Here is a 23,576-nt window from a genome sequence, read left to right as displayed (position 1 = left end):
CTCTGTGTGTCAAATAAATAAATAAAATCTTAAAAAAAGAAAAAAACCAGAAAACTAGTTTCTAGCCATATTTACAAAGGATTTGTGACTATTACAAAAATATCACTACCCACACTCCTAAAACAAAAGGCTGCTCATTTGATGGATGAATTACTCCATTTTAAAATTCTAAGGAAGACTACATGATATTCTCTAGAACATGCTTCTCTGCGACAAAATCTACATTGTATTCCAAAGAAAGACCTATTCTGACAGCAATTCACTAAAACCCAAGGGAACTGACGGATGTATTTACGTGGGCCATGAACATAAATTGTGATATTTTGGACATCCTTTCCCACACACTCTCTAAATGAGAAAATTTGAAAGTAATGAATGAATACTTATTTTGTTCTAAACTTTCCCACTATAATAAGATACAGAGGCATTCAAGTCAAGCCTGAGTAATCACACTAAATTTTAACCTACATTTATATGCTTTAGCTGGGTAGAAGGCCAAAGTCAAAATGCCAAAGGTCCCTTCTTTAATTATGGACTTAGCACATGTCATTTTTATCTGACTGCTTCTGTTTTTATCTGTTTTATGTGGCTGTTTCTGTCTCTAGGAGCCCAGGACCAATATCTGAACCACTGCCTAAGAGGGTGTCCAGCCACTTAGAGCCAGAGTTGGTAAACTAAACTTTGCTGAAGATTTTTACCACCATGTTCTAAGGGTTTGAAAAGGACAGACATTCTCTAGCTCACCAAATTCTACCTCTCCCAGACACTGTCCTTCAGAGATGACGTGGAGAATGCTGGCAATTCCCAACGAAGTACTGCCTGGTTGTTTATCACCCTGGAATATGAGTGGTTTACTTCCCAGTAACTTCAAGTTCAACCCCACAATCACTAAGTATGGAAGCACACCAGTTGTGTGGGAAGTCAGAGTCTAACTGCCATTTGTAATTCAGAGAGTGAGGAAAAAACCTCTACTCAAAATGTGCGTGTATATATATATAAAGATCTTATTTATTTATTTATTTATTTGAGAGAAAGAGAATGTGCATGAGGTTGGGGGGGAAGGCCAGAGGGGGAGGAAAGAATCCCAAGCAGACTTCCTGCTGACCACAGAGCCCCAGGCAGGGCTCCATCTCAGGACCCTGAGATCATCATCTGACCGGAAACCAAGAGTTGATCACTTAACACATGCAACCTTCAAAATGTATATTAAATTTAACTTCAAACACAATTCTACCTGAAGTTCACCATCCTTATCATGTAATGAAATCAGAACTCTAAATCAGTCCCTTAATCTCCTCAATTACACATTAGTCATAATTACAGCCAGAGAAGGCATCTATTGAAAAGAAGAACGTTTTGGGGCACTTGGGTGGCTCAGGTGGTTAGGCAACTGACTCCAGATTTTGGCTCAGGTTATGATCTCAGGGGCATGAGATTGAGCCTGTTCAGGGCTCCATGCTTGGCAGGAAATGTTGTTTTCCATTTAAAAAAAAAAAGTGGACATAATTAGCATTCAAATGATAGGCTCGTCCTTTTAAAAAGTCTCCATAAGCAACTGATTTTGCTCTTTACAGATATTTTTTTTTTGTATCTCTCAGTGGACACTTTAAACTCTACATGATATTCAACATGGAACTATTTTTACCCCTGCTTTAAAAAAGGGTCATTCAATTAGAGGCAAGTTTGCTAAGTAATTAACAGCTAGTCTTTGCTAATTTAGCTATAAATGACACAAACATTAACTACATCCTCCAGTGGTATGGCAAATGGCCAATGAACAGCGATCACTAGGTGTGAGCAGGAAGTTATCCATACCCCAATGGGTTTCCAGATGCCACCTTAACCAGAGGGGCTCACACTATAAGAGCAACATACTTAAGAAGTAGAGAGGCAGCCTGAGAATGAGGTAAAAAACACTTGCCCAAGAATTTGTGGATCTAACTGGATCCACTGGATCTAAATCAAGTGCTTGTAAAAACAAAAGTGTTACACAGGTACCAGGGACAACGTACTTTTCTGAGCACAGATCTCATGCCTAGTACAGTACAAAAGTGATGTATGGTAAGGTCACACACATGCTAAGTAGGGGACTGGACTTTATTTACAATAACATTTGCAACCTGTCAAGTTGTGCCTGTGGGTTATCAAATTAGTCAACAGGGAGAAAGCTTCTCTTTTTAAAAGTACTGCAGCCTGGACACGAAATGTCTAAAACAGTATCACCACTTTGCAACCTCTTAATGAATTAATGATTTAGACTGGAAGTATGGCCTGCTGCCTATTTTTTGCATGATCTGTGAGCTAAGAGTTCTTACATTTCCACATATTAAGGAATTCTTCATTTCTCCATTTTTGTCAGCAAAAAATATGCAGAGTGCCTAATGTTCTAGGCACTGTTCTAAATGTTTTACACATGGTAACTTGTTTAACGATGACAATCACAGGAGATGAGTACTATTACCTTCATTTTACACATGAGGCAGAGAAAAGTCAGGCAATTACCAACAGGTAAGAAGCTGGGATATGAGCACAGTTTAGATCCAGAATCCATGCTCTTACTCTCCATGTGCGCCATTTCCCATTAGTAATGTTTAATTGGTACAGATCAATGAAAACATATGGCTCTCTTCATTTCAGTAAGGTGGAAGGTATACTAATGTCAATGGGCCAGGCACCCCAGGTAGAAAAACCATTATTCTTTAAGTTAGTTACTGGATCCAAGCTCCAGTTCCTATATCAGCCTTGTACTCTGAATACAGATTTTAAATTTCTAAACCTCCAGTTTTTAGTGTGAAAATAAGAATGTTCTTATTTCTCTACCTCATTCATTTACTTACTGGGCACCTAATGTCAGGCACTGTTGCTGGATCTTGGAATACAAAGGTGAATGGAGAAAAATCATTTCCCTGAACGAAATCAGAGTCTAAAGTGGAGATACAGGAAAACAGCCCCTTTCGTACTATGTGACAGGTTTAATACTACAGGGGTTACTGTCCGTCAAGAATAATAAACGTAGTGAAGAGAAAGAAATGTGTAACATTTCTCTGGGTAAGGAAGAGGGAAATGTATTATCAGGGATAACAATACAGAAAAGATGATTTTAGAAATGAATCTTGAAAGATTAGGAATGCCTCCAAGGACACAAAATATTGGGGAAACAGGGTATGTAAAAACAAGAAGAAACAAAAGAAAAAGGTAAGTCCTAAATTCCAACGGCTCTGAAAGTGCAGAACACACATCTGCACGGAAGTTGGGGGTAGGGGTGGATGAATCCTAAGTGGAGCTAGAAAGGTAAGGTTGGGGAACAAGACTAAATATTTAATTAATTGCAAAGCACCACAAAACTACGCAATGGTTCTTAACATATTCTTTACTAAGCACCCAAGTCATGACTGACAGTCTGACGTCTCCTCAGTTGATGCAATGCCACAATGTACAGCTCTAGACAATCTGGAAGCCTTTCAAACACATCAGAAGCAATGAAAAGATTATTCTTGAGCTCTGTTGCAGAATCACCTGAGATAGAATTATACCTTTCCATGCAAAATGTCAAATTTTAAACAGTCTAGGTTCTCAATTAGATATTCTGCATCTGGAGAAGCCAGCCTGTGTTTATGACAGAAATAGAGAAATCTGAGACCTAAAGTGTTCTTTAAGGAAGACCTTTCAACTATTTCCATTTGAAGACATAAGGGTCCAAAACAGGGAGTCTGGATTACCCAGATAACCACTTCAATTTCCCATATCTCTCTGCTTTTGGTAAGTGATGCAGGAAATGAACAGCACAATAATTTAACTCAGGTGTCCTCAAAACATATTATTTCCATACTGTAATTGACTCTCCATTTTACTCTTAGGGAATTTCAGTGAAAATTAAGAATAAGCATTGTCTGGGAAATGATAGCAGTATAATAAATCTATATAAGTTTTAGCGGGGAACAAGTGGAAAAATGATAACTGTTGCCCATTTAGGCAAACATTCATTTTTTAAAAATTAAATGTTTTGGGATGCCTGGGTGGCTCAGTCAGTTAAGCATCTGACTTTGGTTCAGGTCATGACCCCAGAGTCCTGGGACTGAGCCCCACATTGGGTTCCTACTTAGCGGGGAGCCTGATTCTTCCTCTCCTGCTCCCCTCCTTGTGCTGTGTCTCTCTCTGTCAAATAAATCAATAAAATCTTTTAAAAAAATTAAATGTTTTAAGATCACTGTAGATTCACATGCAGTTCTAAGAAATATCTTATGTACACTTTATCCAATTTCTTCAAATGGTAACATCTTACAAAAATGTAGCACACTAAGATCACAACCACAATATTGATAATAGTACAGTGAAGATACGAACATTCTATCACCACAAGGATCCCCCATGTTGCCCTTTCATACCCATACCCTACTTCTGTCCAACCTCTGTTCCCATCCCCATCTTCTCTTAACCCTGGGCCACCACTAATGTTTTCCATCCCTATAATTTTGTCATTTAAAAAATGTTATATAAATTGAACCACACAGTATGTGCCTCTATTATGACTGGCTTTTTAATTTCATTCAGTTTAATGCCCTCAAGGATCTCAAGATCCATGCAAACTTGCACAAAAATCAATAGCCTATTCTTTTTTATTGCTGAATAGTATTTCATGAGACAGAGGAACTAAACTTCATTTAAGTATTTACCTGCTGAAGGATATCTGAGCTGTTTCTAGTATTTGGGCACTACAAATAGAGTTGCTTCCTGGATGTTAAACCAATCTTGCATACCTGAGATAAACCCCATTTGGTCATGATGTGTAATTCTTTATATTTTTTAAAGATCTTATTTATTTATTTGACAGGGAGGGACACAGTGAGAGAGGGAATACAAGCAGGGGGAGTGGGAGAAGGAGAAGCAGGCCCCCTGCTGAGCAGGGAGCCCAATGTGGGTCTCAACCCCAGGACCCCGGGATCATGACCTGAGTCGAAGGCAGACACCTAATGACTGAGCCACCAAGGCACCCTGGCCATGATGTGTAATTTTTAAAATACTTTTTTGGATTGAATTTGCTAATATTTTGTTGAGAATTTTTACATCTATGTTCATAAAAGATACTGGTCTGAAGTTTCCTTTCCTTGTAATGTCTTTGTTTGACTTTGGTGTTAGGATAATGCTAGCTTCACAGAAAGTGTTGGGAGGAATTCCTTCTAGTTTTATCCTCTGAAAGACTGTAGAAAAATGGTATAAATCTTCCTAAACTATTCGGTAGAATTCGCCAGCGAGCCCATAGGGGCCTGGAGTTGTTGTGGAAGATTACTATTGATTAAGTTGTTGGTTTTTTTTATTTGATAGACAGAGATCACAAGTAGGCAGAGAGGCAGGCAGAGAGAGAGGAAGGGAAGCAGGTTCCCCGCTGAGCAGAGAGCCCAATGTGGGGCTCAATCCCAGGACCCTGGGATCATGACCTCAGCTGAAGGCAGAGGCTTTAACCCACTTAGCCACGCAGGCACCCTAGAAGTTTATTATTTATTGATTCAATTTCTTTCAATAGATAGAGGTCTATTTACATCACCTATTTTTTTCTTGTGTGATTTTCAGCAGACTGTGTCTTTCAAGGAATTGGTCCACTTCTAGTAAAATATCAAATGTGTGGGCATTGAGTTGTTCATCCTATTCCTTTATCATCCTTTTCATTTCCACAGGATCTGTAGTGATATCTCTTCTTTCATTTCTGCTATTAGTAATTTGTGTGTGTGTGGTTTTTTTTTCTTAGCCTGGATATAGCCTTATCACTTTGTTAAACTTTTCCAAGAACCAGCTTTTGGTTTTATTGATTTTCTCTACTTATTTCCCATTTTCAATTTCACTGATTTCTGCTCTAATTATTTTTCTTTTTAAAGACTTGTTTATTTCAGAGAGACAGAATGAGAATGAGCAGGGGGAAAAGGAAGAGGGGAAGAGAGAATCCACAAGCGGACTCCCTGCTGAGCTTGGAGCCCAATGAAGGGCTCCATCCCACCACCCTGAGATCATGACCCTGGGCTGAAACCAAGAGTTGGGTATTTCCTATAAAGGCAAAAATGTATTTTTTTCCTCTAGCTACATTCAAGGTGTTCTTTTTTTTTATGTCTTTAGTTTTCAGAAGTTTAATCATGATGTGTCTTGGCCGGAATTTCTTTGGGTTTATCCTGTTTGTGGTTTATACAGCTTCTTGAGTTGGTACATTTAGGTTTCAGACCAGTTTGGGGAACTTTTCAGCCATTATTTCCTCTGGTATTTTTCTACTCTTATCCTCTTTCCTTTTCCTTTCAGGATTCAAATTTTGTCTTATTAGAATTTCTCTCTCCCGGTCCTTGGCTAGAGAGAGCAGTCCTTTGTTGTGGCTTTTTGGTCTGTATCTGTTGGCATTTCCAGACTGCCAGATTCTTCAGCTCTAAGATTGGAATATATAAGGTAAAAAGAAAACCCAGAGAACTGACCATGCTACTGGGACCCGATGAAAAACAGAGACTAACAGATTTATCAATCTGTCAAACATGTAAACCTTACTTAGATCCCAATTCAGGAAAACTATAAAATAAAATAGATGCTTGAGATAAATGGAAAGTTGAATACTAACTGGGTAGTTAATATCAAGGAACTGTTAGTAATCTTTTTCAGGTGTGAAATGATATAGTTATATTTAGAAAAATTTTTTAAGGAGTCTTTTTTTTTTAAGATGATTTTCTGGCCCAAAAGAACAGCATGAGCAAAGACACAGAAATCCTATTTTCAGAAAATGGCGAGTAGGTGAGAGTTAAGTGAAGACTAAGCCAACAAACAGTGTGTGACAAAGCTATCAAGACAGGCTGGGGCCAGACCAAAAAGAGCCTTAAACTTCAGGCTCTAGAGTTTGGACTTTATGTGATAGGCAATAAGTCTTCTCAATATTTCAAAAGGTAGAGTAATATGACCCAAGTGATGCTTTAGGAAAATCGGGAGCCAATATGAATGATAGAATAGTTAAACTTTAATACTCTAGAGATGGGACCCTGTCTTATCTGCCTTTTTGGTCTCTATGGCTGCACCTGCACTGTGCCTTGCATATTAAAAAAATCTGTGGAATTTACTGCATTGAGAAGGAGGAACAACAAGCTATGGCAGAAGCAGCAATTGCCCACCCTCTCTTCCAGACTGTATAGGAAAGCAGATTCCATATGGGATAGCAATGTGCCCAGCTTTAAAATAAAGCTTTTTTGTTTGTTTTTTTGTCTGTTTACACAAAAACAAAACCAACAACTACAACATTTGCCAATGAGAAATAATTTACAATCTGTTTAAGCAGTTGGTGTATTTATCACTTAACTGATGCATGAATAAAGAAGTCTGTAATAGGAAAGAATCTCTCAGACTGTAGTATGTGAGGGCAATGCACATGGGTGGGTGAGAAGACCCAAGACTCTGGGAATGAAGAAATACAATCACCATCACATATGCCTATGAATCCCATGTCTCCAACAATGTATTTCACAAAAGGAATCCACTTGAAAGAGAGTGACACTCAGAACCTTTGCAATAGAACAATTATAAGGCAACATTTAATAATTCATTCAGACATTTCCAGAACCACTAAGTTAATGGGGTTCAGAAATATCAAAGTCTCAGCCTTCAAGGCATTTACAATATAGATGGGAAGATAAAATGTATATGTAACAAACTATAACAATGCAATTTGAATGAAGTAACAGAACTAGTATAGTACAGCAGAGACGACTCCACACTTCCTTCAAAATCTGGGCTCTAGTATTAACTCTACTATTAACTCACTTTGTGGCCTTGAATAGAAGTAAATAAAATTACCTCTTTATGCAACTCCTGACCTACAAAATAAAGCAACAGTTTAGTGGACTATTGCAATAATCCGGAAGTACTGAATGCATTAGTTTAGTGGATTCTAACTTTTGCACATATGAAGCCATTTTTTTTAATGTTAGGCAAATTTCTTAATCTTCAAGTTACTATAATTATCTTTTCAGTATATGCTAACAGAGAGCAAAGACTACAAATATGCTACCACAAATCCTATAATACCTTTAAAAGAATCTGTATTTAATCAACATTTAAATGACAAACAGGAATGCATACAGAACTATGTTCCACCTCAAATGTTTCATATGCATGTGTATTTTATTTTGCATTCTCTCAAGTGCTTCCCAGCCCTAATACTGTTATCTTACATTCACTTAAAAGATAATCAGGGCAGGAGTGAAGAAAAAGTAAGAGAGGATTGAGAAAGCGAAGTATGGATTCAAAGAAAATTCTACAGTAGGAACTCAGCAAGAAGTATAGAGAGTGAAAGATTTCTTGGTAGAAATCCCAAGTGACTGTATCAGTGCCATTAACAGTGAAGTCAGAAGTTGTAAGCTTGGAAAAAAACCATGATAGGAAAAATCAACATCAACATCTAGAGTTACCACTAACTGAGCATCTACTATGTTCCTGGCATGATGTCAGATTCTTTAAAAAAATTTTACATGCACATGGTTAAAAAAATCAATACAAAAAGGTATATAGTCAAAATATTTCCCTCTCATTCTAGATTCTTAAATTCCTTAGATTCCTAGAAACCCTATCGAGTGGCAATAATTATTAACAGTTTCATTTGTATCTTTCAGAAATGTTTATAATGGCCTTCATATTTAATTCTCACAACTCTCTGAGATAGGGGGTATTACTTTCTAAATTACGAAAATAAGCCTTAAAGAGGTTAACTGGATAAGGCCATAGAGCCATGAAGGGACAGAATTGGGAATATCACATGGGCCCAAACACCCATGCACACACTCACTCAGGGATCTCCTACAGAAACACTGGCACAGATGTTCAATGGACTTGAAATAACCAAAAACTGAAACCAAAATGTCCATCAAGGGCTGGTTATATAAGTCATACCACATGTATACTGTGAACTACTATACAGCCATTAAATCTAAAGTTAAAAACTTATGGTAGATCTAGATATGCTACACAGGAAAACCTTTAATGCAAAAAAAAAAAAAAAAAAGTTAATATAGAGAAAATGCTTCCTCCTCTTCCCCAGTGAACTCCAGAGTGGAACTGTCTGACGAAATCAAATAAAAGAGGAGAGATGATGTCGATATGAGGGGAGATAAAACCACTGTGGGGTAGAATTCACAGTGTGCGGCAGCAGGTAGAACAGTCCTTGCTTCTCAAGTATCTTAAAATTGAAGTTTTTGGAAGACAACATGGCAACAGTCCAGCAAGTAATGTAGATGACATTCCTGTGGGTGGGAATCCACAGCTTAAAGCATAATTACAAGAAATGTAAAATCGACAAATGGCCTGAGATGTCTTGTCTTCTATTTAAGTGCAACCCTAAGAACATGACCTACACTGGGGTTTATTTAAATGATTATCTGAAGAACAAGCACAACACTATTAAAAATAGAGACTCTCAGAGCAATCTCCCATTATAGATCTGCTTTAGCCGCTGCTTTCTGACCCAGCGGAGGGGAAGAAAGGCCCTCTCTAGGAAGAAAGGAAAGCTCAAGTGCTGTACCCACCTTTGCCAAGAGAAAGAGCTGTCCAGAAGATGGTTCAGGGGTCACCACAGAGGAAAGGGATGGGAATGATAATATGTGGAATCCAAAAACAAAAAAATGAACAAACAAAACAGAAACAGACTCATAAATACAGAGAACAAACTGGTGTTTGGTTGGGGGGGGAGGGGTCAGGGTGGAGGACCAGGAACAAGGGTGAAGGGGATTCAGAGGTACAAACTTCCAGTTCTAAAGTAAGTCAAGGGGATGAAAAGCTCAACAGAGGAAATATAATCAATAATACTGTAATAACATTGAATGGTGACAGATGATAATTGGATTTACTATCACGGTAAGTATTTTGCAATGTATGGAACTGTCTAATCACTATGTTCTATATCTGAAACTAATATAATACTGTATATCAATGATAAAACTTTTAAAAAAAAAATTCAAGACAGCAGTCCTAATCAATTGTTTTCTCTAAGCTTGTAGGCCATGGAACAACCAGAACTGAAGGTTGTCTTTCCATCACTTAATTTCCATTGGTTTTCTTAAAAATGAAGAGCCCAAATTCATTTTGTATGGGTGAGGACCCATACAAAAAGACATAGAGCACGAAAGGTTTAGGTAGACACTCACTGCTATGACATTTTCCCTTTTCATAACAACACTGGCTACCTTGTCAGGAAAATCCTCAAGGGCAGAAACTGTTTGTTTGTTTTTTTTTTTTTAATAGTGGTTTTTCAAGTGTTAATAAGTCCCACTAAAACCCCCCAAACTAGAAAGCACACAGAATAACAAGCCTTTAATACAAATTTTAAGAAAAATCTTTATATATAGTCTTTTAAAAATACACCAAATATACACTTCCCTCATCATTTAGGACTATGTCATTAACAGCGTTTTTCCAAATGTGGTCTCAAAACCCTGGAGGAGGGAGGGGTGATGGAGGTATCTATCTTCCAGACTTTTACAAGAGGTCTGGGAGATCAAAATTCTTTTCATAATACTACTAAGAAGTTCCAAAAAAACCCCTGCTGTGGCCTTTTGCACTGTAGTGGCACTTTCACTGATAACGCAAAAGCAAAGGTGGGTAAAAGAGCTGGCCAGTAAGTGGTACAAATGAATTCTTCACCTCCGGGGACTTGCAGGAAAAGAATGCCAACTTCCCTTTTTAATATCCTTGATGAAAATGGTACAGCCACATTGGAACAGTCCAGCAGTCTCTTAGAAAGTGAAACATGAAATTTCCATACAACTCAGAAATTGCACTCTTGATCATTTATCCCAGAGAAAGGAAAATTTGCATCTACATAAAAACCTAACCACAAATGTTCATGGTAGCTTTATAATTAATAGCCCAAACCTGGAAACAGCCTAAATGTCCTTCAGCTGGTGAACAGACTGTTCCATACTCACAGCACAGAGTACTACTCAGCCATGATGAGGAACTTGAATAACTTGGAGGAATGTCCAGGGAATTAAGCTGAATTTTAAAAAAGGCAATCCCAAAAGGTTATATATGTATGAGTCTACTTATATTAATTTTGAAATGACAACATTTTAGAAATGTTGAACAGATGTGTTGTTTCCAGGCTTTAAGAAGGAGGAAGAAAACATGATGTTGGGTGTGGGTATAATATGGCAACATGAGGGATCCTTGTGAGGCTGGAACTCAGTGTTCTATATTTTGGCTGTGGTGACAGACACATGCACCAACACTTGTGATAAAATTACACAGAACTAAATACACATACACATACATACAACTGGGAAGTACGAATGAGACTTACAGACTGTATTACTACCAATATCGTGATTGTGATACTACACTACAACTTTGCAAAATATTATTGGAGGAAACTGGGTAAAGGATACACTGGATCTCTCTGAATTATTTTTTTTCCCTGAATTATTTCTTATAACTTCATGTGAGCCTATAAAAATTTCAATTAAAGAATGCATACCTATGTTCACAGCAGCATTATTCACAAGAGCTAAAACAAAGAAGCAACTCAAGTAACCATCAAAGGATGAATAGATAAGCCAAACAAATGAATAGTATATACATACAATGGGATATTATTCAGTTCTAAAAAGTAAGGAAATTCTGATATACTACAACATGGATGAACCCTGAACACATTTATATTAAATGAATGAAATAAGCCAATCACAGAGAGACAAATACTATGTGATTGATTCCATTTATATAAGTCACCTGGAATAGTCAAAATCAGAGACAGAAAAAATAGGAGTTATACCAGGGGCAGGCAGGGACAGAGGAACAGAAAGTTGTTTAGTGGGTACAGAGTTTCAGTTTTGCAAGGGGAAAAGAACTCTGGAGATAGGTGGATGGTGGATTTAATGGTCATCCAACAATATGAATTATGAATGTATTTAATGCAAAAGAGGAAGGGAAAAGAAAAGGATTGCTAACAGCAAATTCAGGATGGGAACGTGATGAGATCTAGCAGGGACACCAGATCAATTCAAGGGTCTTAAAAGGCAATAGTTTATATTCTTTATTTAGATGTAACATTATTCTTTATATCTTGTATCTTAAATTTTGTATCAACTTAATATTTAGTAAAATTTTCAAGAACAAAAAAAAAGCCTTGATGAAATAGTACAAATTACTAATGTTATTATATCTTGACCCTTGACTTTCTGGTTACTTGTGATGAAAAGGGAAGCATGCATAAAGTAGTTCAGCTGCATACTAAAGTAAGATGGTTGCCTCCAGGAAAAGCACATGTGTCATTGACTGAGGAGTTGAATCAAATGCTTTCTTCACGATATATCATTTTTACTGGAAATAGTAAGTGATAAATTGTGGTTTTTGGACTCGTATTTGGCAGACATTTCTTGAAACTCAAAAAAGTGAGCCTGTTGCTTTGAGGAAAACAACTGACAGTAGTTTCCTGTCAATAACAAAAATCAAACTTTCAAGTGAAATTCAGAATGGTAGGAAACTTGCTCCCCCCGCCTCGAGCTTAACAGGTTCTCAGTACTTAACTTTTCTAATAAAATCAGTGTTGATATTAACAAATATTATCAGTGGTATTGTATAATGAAATGTGTCAGCATTTGGAAGATCTGCCTAACTCTATGAACCAATATTTTCCAAACGACAAGCATATAATGTTACAATGGGTAACAAGTCCATTCACACTGCAAGACAGACCAATGAATTTTAACTGTAACAGAGCGTGAAAAATTCACTGGTAAGGCTTCAGAGTCCACAACCAAACTAATCTTTAAGAAACTACCATTTATGTAGTTTGGGTGGAATAGCAAAGAAGATCCACAAGTATCTGCAAAAGCTATTAAAATACTCCTCCCTTTCCAACTGGGTAGGTATTTGTCTAAGACCAGATTTTCTTCAGTCCGTCAAAACGCCCATCACAACAGACTGAATGCAAAGCATTTAGGAAACTCTTAGCTATGCTTCTACTGTGCCAGACATTGAAGAGATTTGCAAAATGTAAAAACACCACTCGTCGCACTGAATTTTTGTTCAGAAAATACTATTTTCATAAACACGTGTTATGTCTGTTAACATATCATGGATTTACTGTTTCTTTAATGAATTAAATATTTAAAAAGTCTCAGTTTTCACCAATATTTTCCAAACAGTAAATATCCATAGGCATAACCATCACGAGCAAAAAGTGCTTTTACTTTTTAAGATGGGTGCCAAGGCCAAAACGTTTGAGAGCCGCTGGTCTGCATACGTGCTCCAACCGGCAGAAGAGGAATTATTCACTCAACAAACATCTGTTGTGGGGTGCTGCGCTAAGCCCTCGGAGTGCTTAGGCGATTCTCGACACGTCACCAGTAACCAGCCGACCTCTCACAGCGGCCGCCAGCCCGGGTCGGAGAGCGCCAAGGGGGTAGCGCGGAAGCGTGGCAGCGGACCGCCCGGCCTCGGGGACGCGGCCCCGCTCTGCGCCGGGCTCCACCGCCGCCGACCCGCTCGGGCGGAGGCCGGAGCGCGCGGAGAGAGGCCGCCCGCCCACGACCGGCACCCGGGCCTGCGGGAAGGCCGGGAAATTGGTTCGCCGCCGACGTGGCGGGAGCCGAGCGCAGCCCAGTCGCGGTGGCGCGCCGCCCTTACCTGTTGGTCATTCCTGCCGCCACGCCCAGCATCTCTCCGCAGTCGGCTGTCCTCCCTCTGCACGTCGGCCGCTGGCCCCGCTGCGACCGCCGTCTCCTCCCTCGCGCTGCGGCCGGCTACGGGCGGGCGGGCCGCGAGCAGGAAGGGGAGGCCAGCAAGGGGCGGAGAGGCCGCCGCCGCCTCCCGCCCTCAGCCGGCAAATCGCTAGGCCCGCCGCGCGGGGGCGCGCGCGGGACAGGGGCGAGGCAAGTTGGGCGCGGGGGAGGAGCTGCCGGCGGGGAAAACCCTGCCTTGGCCCCGCCCTGGCCCCGCCCCTCCTCCTAGTGCCCTCTGCTCCGCCCCTCCCTAGCCTCAGCACAGTCACTGGCGCAGATAGGCAACCCCCCATTCATTGCCCATCCCCGTCTGGCCCCGCCCCTACCCGCCCCCGCGTCTCTGCCCCAACCAGTCCCCCTACCAGCCCCGCCCAGCCCCCCTAATAGGGCCTCGGCCCCGCCCCTCGTGGTTTCACCCATTCCCCCGTACCCCCCCAACTCCGGCACGCTTCAGAGACCATACCCTGGGGGCGGGGACAAAGGCTCCACTGCGAGGCGGAGGTTTCCCCGGAACCCCGGGCTTGGCTTGCGGCGGTTCTACCGCGACTGGCCTTTGCGGCTCCTTTTGGGTGACTGCGTCGCAAGCCGCGAGCGGAGGGAGCAGCCAATTTTTTCCTTCTCCGAGACACCTCTGATTCGGCAAGGCTGATGGTCCGCATGGCTCTGCCAGAAGACTCTGGGCCCAAGGTGTTGGGATTCCACCCTATCTGGATGAGGGGTCCCGAGGAGACTTCTTCAGAGGGTGGAGTCAGCTCCCGGGACTCTGGGAGGGAGCCTTGGCTGCTCTGGCCGGGATTGAATCCCTGTACACAAAGCCCGGCACGTTCGGGGGATCTCCATAGGATACCGCTTAAGATTGTGAATTTGGAAAAGTGAACCTTTTTTTGAGACACTTTGACCTTGTCTCCTCATTGTTTCTTTCCTTACCCATTACCTCTAACAAAACCTGAAATCTGCCAGGGATGAAATAAAGGTTATTTATACTGAGCATAAATATAAATGATCTCTTCAAGATACCAGAATTTGTAACTAAATGTACTTTATAATTATAGAATGAAAACTGTGTCCCACCGTCTATATCTGCGTGGGGTGGACACTGGGTGCCTTTGATATCCTTATACCAAAATTAATTCTAAACTGAACAAATGTATACATGTAAAAAAAAAAGGCATATACAAATATTAGAAGAAAACACGGAAGAAAAAAAATTAAGATTGCTATGGAGAGATACTTTCCAAATAGGATATAAACTCTAGAAATCGTAAAATTAAAGATTAATAAATGTAACCACATAGGAATATTAAAATTTTTGCATAACAAACAAATATGGCAAATAACTAAAAAAGGTCTAATTACTTCATTACAAGAGGAGTCAGAAAAAGTTCAGCCACTCAGAGAAACATACAAGGTACATACACAGGTTTCCACAGAAAAAGAAAAATAGGAATGAGTTTTAAAGTACAAGGTGCCAATATCATAAATAAATTTTTTAAATACTTTTCACATAAAGGCAAAGATTAGTTTGACATGTTATTTTGATGAGAGTATACGGAACACAGGTACTTTGATATACTGTTGATGGGAGAGTAAATCTACACAATTTTTACTGAGGACAAGTGAAGACTAGCATAATGTAAAATTCAGCTCAGTTGACTCAGAAAAAAACACATTTTGGAGTTTATCTTTACAGATGTATTACATTTACATAAAAAAGATGTACAAGTTTTAAAGATACCTGGGAAACTAATTATAAACTAAATGATGTAATGACTGAGATTTCCTTTAAAATAAAATGTGGGGATGGGAGATCTAGGTAGGAGTATCAATGAAACAAAATTGGCCAGAAACTGATGACTGTTTCGGTGGCTCATTGGTACATGGAATTCTTCATATTAGTTTGCCTACTTTAGTGTATATTTGAAATTCCATAATGAAAAGGTTTTTAATTTAATTTTTTCAGTGTTCCAAGATTCATTGTTTATGTACCACACCCAGCACTCCAGGTAATAGATGCCCTCTTTAATACCCATCACCAGGCTCACCCCACGCCCCTCCAAAACCCTCAGTTTGTTTCTCAGAGTCCACAGTTTCCCAGGGTTTGTTTCCCCCTCTGATTTCCCCCAATCCACTTTTCCATGAAAAGGTTTTTTAAATGGAAACCGGAAAATTGTTAAATGAGAGCCATTGCAGTTCTGTTTTTAGGAGCAAGTGAGACAGTTCATTTAATCAGGATATTAAATAAATTACAGTTTCCATATATAATGCTATGCAGCTGCTAAAAAAAAATGAGAATGGCTAACAAGTATATGAAAAGATTCTTAACATCATTAATCATTAAAGAAATGCACATCAAAACCACAATGAAATAACACTTCACCCCCATTAGGATGACTACTATTAACAAGTGTTGGTGGGATTATGGAGAAGTTAGAAACCTATGCACTGTTTTAAGGAATGTAAATGGTGTAGCCACTGCAGAAAACTGTAGGGTGGTTCATCAAAAAATTAAAAATAGAATTATCCCACAATCCAGCAATACCACTTCTGGGTATACATATCCAGGAGAATTTAAAGCGGGATCTCAAAGAGATATCTGTACACCTGTGTTCACAGCATTATTCACAATAGTCAAAAGGTGGATACAACCCAAGTGTTCATTGCAGGATAAGTGCTTAAACAAAATGGGTACATACACACAATGAAGTATTCGTTACAAAAAGAAAGAAAATTCTGATACATGATACAACATGAATGACCCTTGAGGACATTAAGCTTAGAGATATAAACAGACACAAAAAGACAAATACTGTATGAGTCCACTTATGCGGGGTACCTAGAGTGGTCAAAGTTATGGAAACAATAGAATGGTGGACGTCAGGGGTTGAAAGAGGAGAATGGGGAGTTATCAACTAATAGGTACAGCCTTTCAGTTTTGTAAGATGAAAAATTCTGGAGGTTGGTTGCACAACCATGTGAATCTACTTAACACTACTGAACTGCACACTTCAAACTGATTAAGCTGGTAAATTTTATGTCATTTGTCTTTTACCACAATTAACAAAATAAAGATAAGGCTGATGATATGCAGTAATAAAGAATGATCTCCATGACATAATTTAAGCAAGGAAATAAAGCAAGGGAGAAAAATTTGTTTACTATGCTATCATAACACACGCCCACTTACTTTATCTATAGAAATATCTGGAATGATAAGATATACAAGAAACATAACAGGAATTGAATGTGTAGAAGGACTAGGGATTAGGAGCAAGAGGAGAACACGCACACAATCTATTATTTCCTTAACAGAGTATTATATATCCATCAAAAATTTGTTATAAGACTGTAGCAATATGAGAAAATATGCACTATGATTAATCGTATGGGATAAGTTAAAAATTTTTTATATAGTGTGTGACTTACAAGTTGGTTAGAATGCTTAGAAGTTGTATTTTGTTTGAAAAACAATCTGTGATGTTTTTCTACATTTCTGTTTTTCAGAAAATTATGTGTATTGATTTTTGGAGGGAAAAAGAAACATCAAAAAATTTAGAGGCTTTATTTTGTCTTGATAGCTCATCTCCTGACAACTTTTATCTCTCACTTCTTTTTGAACAATTTTTAGATGTATATGATCCAATAATTAATCTTTTACTTCGTCTTTCTTGGAAATTTGATTTGTGATGTAGACAGGTTTTTTTTGGAAGATTTTATTTATTTATTTGACACACAGAGAGAGACAGTGAGAGAGGGAATAGAAGCAGGGGAGGGGGAAGAGGGAGAAGCAGGCTTCCTGCACAGTGGGAAACCTGACGCAGGGCTGGGAGCCAGATGTGGGGCTGGGAACCAGAAGTGGGGCTGGGAGCCAGAAGTGGGCCTTGATCCCAGGACGCTGGGATCATGACCTGAGCCTAAGGCAGACAGATGCCCAACAACTGAGCCACCCAAGCTCCCTCTTTAACTTCATCTTTTTTTTTTTTTAAGGTTTTATTTATTTATTTGACAGAAAAAGCAAGAGAGCACAAGCAGGCAGTGCAGCAGAGGCAGAGGGAGAAGCAGGCTCCCCACCGAGCAGTGAGCTCAACGTGGGGCTCCATCCCAGGACCTTGAGATCATGACCTGAGCCGAAGGCAGACGCTTAATGACTGAGCCACCCAGACACCCCTCTTTTACTTCATCTTTAAAAAGAAATCAATTGCCTTGTTTAATTGTTGTTATGCTTCTATTTCATAAAGCAGATTCCTTTATACAGTACCTTGCTTCCAGCATGCTATAGTTTGTGATCTTGCTATCATGCCAAGATACTTGGCTAAAATGTATGGCTTCTTCTTGGTTTCTAGTTGGTAGTTTTAAAGGAGTAGTTCATTTTTGTCATAGTTATCCTGTCTGTGGAATGTACTGTATGGGGGAGACTGCTTTCACAGTTGACCAGTGTCTGTCATGAAGATATGGAAAAAATATTGTCTGTAGGTCTTGAATAGTAAATTATTTTTTTTATTGCTCATTTCTTCAGTTTCCCAGGATTAAAATACAGATGTCCCCATGAATGCTTCATTAAATTTTGTTTTTTCCTTACCCAGCCTTCAAAATGAAATTTGGTATTTTTAAGTTTGTGTATTATATGTAGGTGTATATATATCCACACACACACACAAATCACATTTTTTGCAAGTATTTTGAAGGTTGTGTTTACAGTAAACACTTATTTAATATGGTTTTTCTTTTTTTCCACCTTCATTAATTTTCAACAGATAACTATATAATACGAGGACAGGGAGAAGCATTTATTTGTTCCAAAATAGTGGATTATCAACCACCATACTGCTTTCTGCGTCTGTGAATTTGGTCATTCTAGGTACTTCATATAAGCAGAATCATACAGTCTCCTCCCTTCCTCCCTCCCTCCCACACTCCCTTCCTTCCTTCCTTCCTCTCTTCCTTCCATGTAAGCTCTATGTCCAATGTGGGGCTTGAACTCACCGCTCCAAGATCAAGAGTTGAATGCTTGGGGTGTCTGGGTGGCTCAGGCATTAAGCATCTGCCTTCAGCTCAGGTTATGATCCCAGAGTCCTGGCAATGAGCCCCGCATCAGGCTCACTGCTCAGCGGGACGCCTGCTTCTCCCTCTTCCACTTCCCCTGCTTGTGTTCCCTCTCTCAAAGTTGTGTATGTCTCTCTCTCTGTCAAATAAATAAATGAAAATCTTTTAAAAAGAAAAAAAAAAAGAGTTGAATGTTCTACTGACTAAGCCAGCCAGGTGCCCCCAGTATGTGTCCTTTTGTGACTGGCTTTTTTCACTTGGCTTAATAACATCCTTAAGGTCCATCCATGCTGTGGCATGTGTTAGAACTTTCTTCCTTGTTAAGGCTGAATAATATTCTATTGTATAGCATATATCACAGTTTTAGAGCTGGTATTGCTACACACTGTGAAATACCAAAGTTACATATACATGTGGGGCTCATTATATTCTGAGCTCATTATCCTAGTCTATTATTCAATTGGTCTATCTTTGTGACCTCTCTTAACTCTTTGGTGTTGTATAATTGTTGATATTTGTTAGGGAAAGTCCCTGGTTCTTGATTTTCTTTTCAGAATCTCCCTGCCTATTGCCCTTTCCTGTCCTATGTACATTTTACAATCATTTTATCAAGTGCCAAAAAAATCCTATTGCATTTTGGTTGAAATTGTTTTGAATCTATAGATTAATCTGGAAAGAACTGACACCTTTATGATACTGCCTTTCTCTACTCACAAGTCTGGGTCTTTCTATTTACTTAAGTTTTTAAACTATTTTTTAGTAAGCTTTGTGACTTTCTTTCTAAGGATGTTGCGTTTGTTACATTTTTTCCTAGTACTTGCTATTCTCTGATTCACAATGGTGTCTTCCAGTTGTTTGTTCATAGTACAATGAAATATATTAATCTTGTAATCAGCCTACTTGCCAGGTCCTTCTATTTTTTTTGAATACTTGATCCATAGTTTGTGTGTTTTTAATGTTAGCCATCATATCAGCTGCAAATAATAAATTTTATTTTATTTATTTTTTTTAAAGATTTTATTGATTTATTTGACAGACAGAGATCACAAGCAGGCAGAGAGGCAGGCAGAGAGAGAGAGAGAGAGAGGGAAGCAGGCTTCCTGCGGAGCAGGGAGCCCGATGCGGGGCTCGATCCCAGGACCCTGAGATCATGACCCGAGCCAAAGGCAGCAGCCTAAACCACTGAGCCACCAGGTGCCCCAATTTTATTTTTTCTTTTACAGATCTTATGCCTATAATTTCTCTTATTTTCTTGTACTATACAGGGCTTTCAACACCACATGAAATCGAAGTCATTAAAGGGAGCATCGTGATACCTGTTCTGATTTTAAAATGAATGATTCTACCAGTACCCAATTAGGATGACTTTTTTCCCTCATTTTTCATACACAGTTTTTCTTTGTATAAGAATTTTTTCTTCTATTTTTAATTTACTAAATTTATATTAATATATGTTGAATTTGGTCAAATGCCTTTTTTTCTTTTTCTCCATTAATGTCATAAATTATATTTGTGGATTTTCTAATATTAAACTATCTTGCATACATAGGATAAACCCAACTTAATGGTATATCATCTTCTTTTATATATAGTTGGAATGAATTTGTTAATTGAGTTTTGTTTCAGAATTTTTAGAACTACAGTTGACCCTTGAGCAATGCGGGTATTAGGGGCTCAGACCTCCCACACAGGTGAAAATCTGCAGATAACTTCCCAAAATGTAACTACTAATAGCCTATTGTTGAATAGAAACCTTACTGATAAGTTTTTAGAGCTTTTGCCTTTAAGTTTAAAATTTTTGTTTACATAAACATTTAAAATTTTTATTTCATAAATTTTTAATCTTTTTTTTCTGGATCTCTTCCCCTTTTGCTTTTATGAGTAGAAAGTTATTACCTATCCATTGATTATGTAAATTGTCATTAACACTCAAATGAAGTATTTTTAATTTTTCTTATTGCAGTATGATTAACAGTGTTGTATTAGTTTCAGTGGACAATGTAATGGTTCAAGGATTCTACCCATTATTCAGTGCTCACTGACAAGTGTACTCACCATCTATCACCAAACAACATTATTACAATCTTGCTGATTGTAATATGTAATCAGCAAGATTGTAATAATGCTGCAGCTTTCTTCTCTGTGACTTATTTATTTTGTAACTAGAAATCTGTACTTCTTATTCCCCTTTATCTCTCTCACCACTCATATACCTCCCCTCTGGCACCCACCTGTTTATTCTCTGACTTTAAGAGCCTGTTTTTTGTTTGTGACTTTTTTATTTACTTTGTTTCATAATACCGCATATGAGTGAAATTATATGGTATACCCTTTGGGTCCATCCAGGTTGTCGTACATGGCAATATCCCATTCTTTTTTATGGCTAAGTAATATGGCTAAGTAATGTGTGTGTGTGTGTGTGTGTGTGTGTGTACACACACATACAATTCCACTGTGCCATATATATCATATATTCTTTATTTATCCATTCATCTCTTGATGACTACTTGGGTTGTTTTCATATCTTGGTTATACATCATGCTGCAATAAACATAGGGGTATACATATCTTTTCAGATTAGTGTTTTCATTTCCTTTGGGTAAACACTCAACAGGAGAATTACTACATCATATGGTAGTTCCCTTTTTAATTTTTTGATGAACCTCCATCCTCTTTTCCACAGTGGCTGCACCAGTTTGCACCAATTTGCATTCCCACCAATAGTACAAGAGTGTTCCTGTTTCTCAACATCCTTGCCAACACTTGTTATTTTAAATAAAATTCTCATATTTAGTGTTAAAAAATTTCTACCCCAACAAAATTTCTTATTGCTAATTATTTAAACCCACTGTTATGAACTTATTGAAGAAATGACCTTCCCCCATTCTTTCAAACACAAGATTTCTGGTAAGGTGTAGTGTACGACTGAAGTGTAGTGTGTGACTAGGTTAATGTACTTATTCTCTTAGGGGAGTAGTAAGAAGCTCTTTGAACTTCCTGCTATTCATCTAATGCTTCAAGAATTACAAAGGACAACACATCCAGAGCATGCCTTTCTCTGTATTAACCTAAATTAAACTTTTTTCAATTTGGGTTTGACAAAAATGCAACTCCTTGGCCTCCAATGCAAGCCATTAGACTGGCTTATTATTATTTTATGTATATCATATGTGTGTTGCTTATTTTGTAAGATTGTGAAAATTACCAAAGTAACTAAAAGTCTACCAAGTCAAGTTATCAGTAGCATCATTTATCATGAAAAGTAGATTTTTTAAAAAGATTTTATTTATTTATTTGACAGACAGAGATCGCAAGTAGGCAGAGAGGCAGGCAGAGAGAGAGAGGGGAAAGCAGGCTCCCTGCTGAGCAGAGAGCCCGATGCGGGGCTCGATCCCAGAACCCTGGGATCATGACCTGAGCCGAAAGCAGAGGCTTGGGGCGCCTGGGTGGCTCAGCGGGTTAAAGCCTCTGCCTTCGGCCCAGGTCATGATCCCAGGGTCCTGGGATCAAGGCCCGCATTGGGCTCTCTGCTCAGTGCAGAGCCTGCTTCTCTCTCTCTTTCTCTGCCTGCCTCTCTCCCTACTTGTGTTCTCTGTCAAATAAATAAATAAAATCTTTAAAAAAAAAGAAAGAAAGAAAGAAAGAAAGCAGAGGCTTTAACCCACTGAGCCACTCAGGTGCCCCTAGATTTTTTTTTTTTTAACTTTTAAAATGAAATCTCTAGAAGCTGTGGAATTTTTGGACTGATTCAGTTCAACTTAGTACGTACTAAATTACTCAGTACGTACTAAGTTGAACTGAATCAGTCCAAAAATTCTAATCAGTCCAAAAGTAACTAAGTTACTTAGTATATACTAAGTTGAACTGAATCAGTAGTAGTACTTAGTAAGTACTACTAATGTAGAAAATGGAATTTCCAGAATTAATGACAGTGGGGTTACTTTTTGTAAGAGTGTTTTAGGAAATTTTTTTAAATTATGTGATTATTTGGAATAAAATCGGTGTTTGTGTGGGAAAGAGGATCAGATCGTGTTGTCATTTTTTTTTTTAAGATTTTATTTATTTATTTGACAGAGAGAAATCACAAGTAGATGGAGAGGCAGGCAGAGAGAGAGAGAGGGAAGCAGGCTCCCTGCTGAGCAGAGAGCCTGATGCGGGACTCGATCCCAGGACCCTGAGATCATGACCTAAGCTGAAGGCAGCGGCTCAACCCACTGAGCCACCCCTCGTGTTGTCATTCTTTCTTATACATTAGCAATTTCCCCTTTCAGAAGCAAAAGTTCATAACTTTTAACTTGCCATCTTCATATTATAACTTTTGTATAGATCCTAGATTCACACAAAGTGATTTTTAATTGTGCTGTTCACAGAGTACTTAAAGACAGAATTTTTTTGTTTTATTTTTTAAAATAATTATCACCAAAATATATATGCACAACAAAAGTTAAAAAATACAAACAAACAAATCTGAAAATAGGCAAAAAAAATCTTAGACAGGGATATCTCTTGCTACAGCAAAGATGAGTGAAGTAGCCACAAGTCTGGGTGAGGCAGAAGTTTGGTGGGACTTGGGCAAAATACTGCAAAACAAAGAGAAGGAACATGGTCCTAAACACTTATAAAATTATGCTCTGTAACTATATAATCTCATTTCCAGAAACTGGGAGAAATTTTCAGGAAACTTTTGGTCTCTTCAAAAGAATATAAGAAAATATGCTACTTGTGAAGCAGAAACAGAAAGCCATAAAGAGAGAACAGGCTAAGGTGAGCATGGTGACACTTCTAGGAACTGAAGTACGCAGAAGCAAA

General features: G+C 38.6%; 1 protein-coding gene across 1 annotated transcript in view; it reads right to left on the bottom strand.

The window, feature by feature from the left end:
* LIMS1 (LIM zinc finger domain containing 1) overlaps window positions 1-13,837 on the bottom strand; it is a 141,082-nt gene extending 127,245 nt beyond the window's left edge. Inside the window, exon 1 of the mRNA XM_059406386.1 lies at window positions 13,633-13,837. Within this exon, the coding sequence (XP_059262369.1) occupies window positions 13,633-13,664 (32 nt within the window). The 5' untranslated portion in view covers window positions 13,665-13,837. The remainder of the gene's footprint in view (window positions 1-13,632) is intronic.
* Window positions 13,838-23,576: the final 9,739 nt, after the last annotated feature.

The sequence above is a fragment of the Mustela nigripes genome, chromosome 7 (genome assembly GCF_022355385.1).
Source record: "Mustela nigripes isolate SB6536 chromosome 7, MUSNIG.SB6536, whole genome shotgun sequence".
Classification (NCBI taxonomy): Eukaryota; Metazoa; Chordata; class Mammalia; order Carnivora; family Mustelidae; genus Mustela; species Mustela nigripes.
Note: the sequence above shows the minus strand (reverse complement) of the source record. Positions and strands in the feature narration are given on the sequence as shown.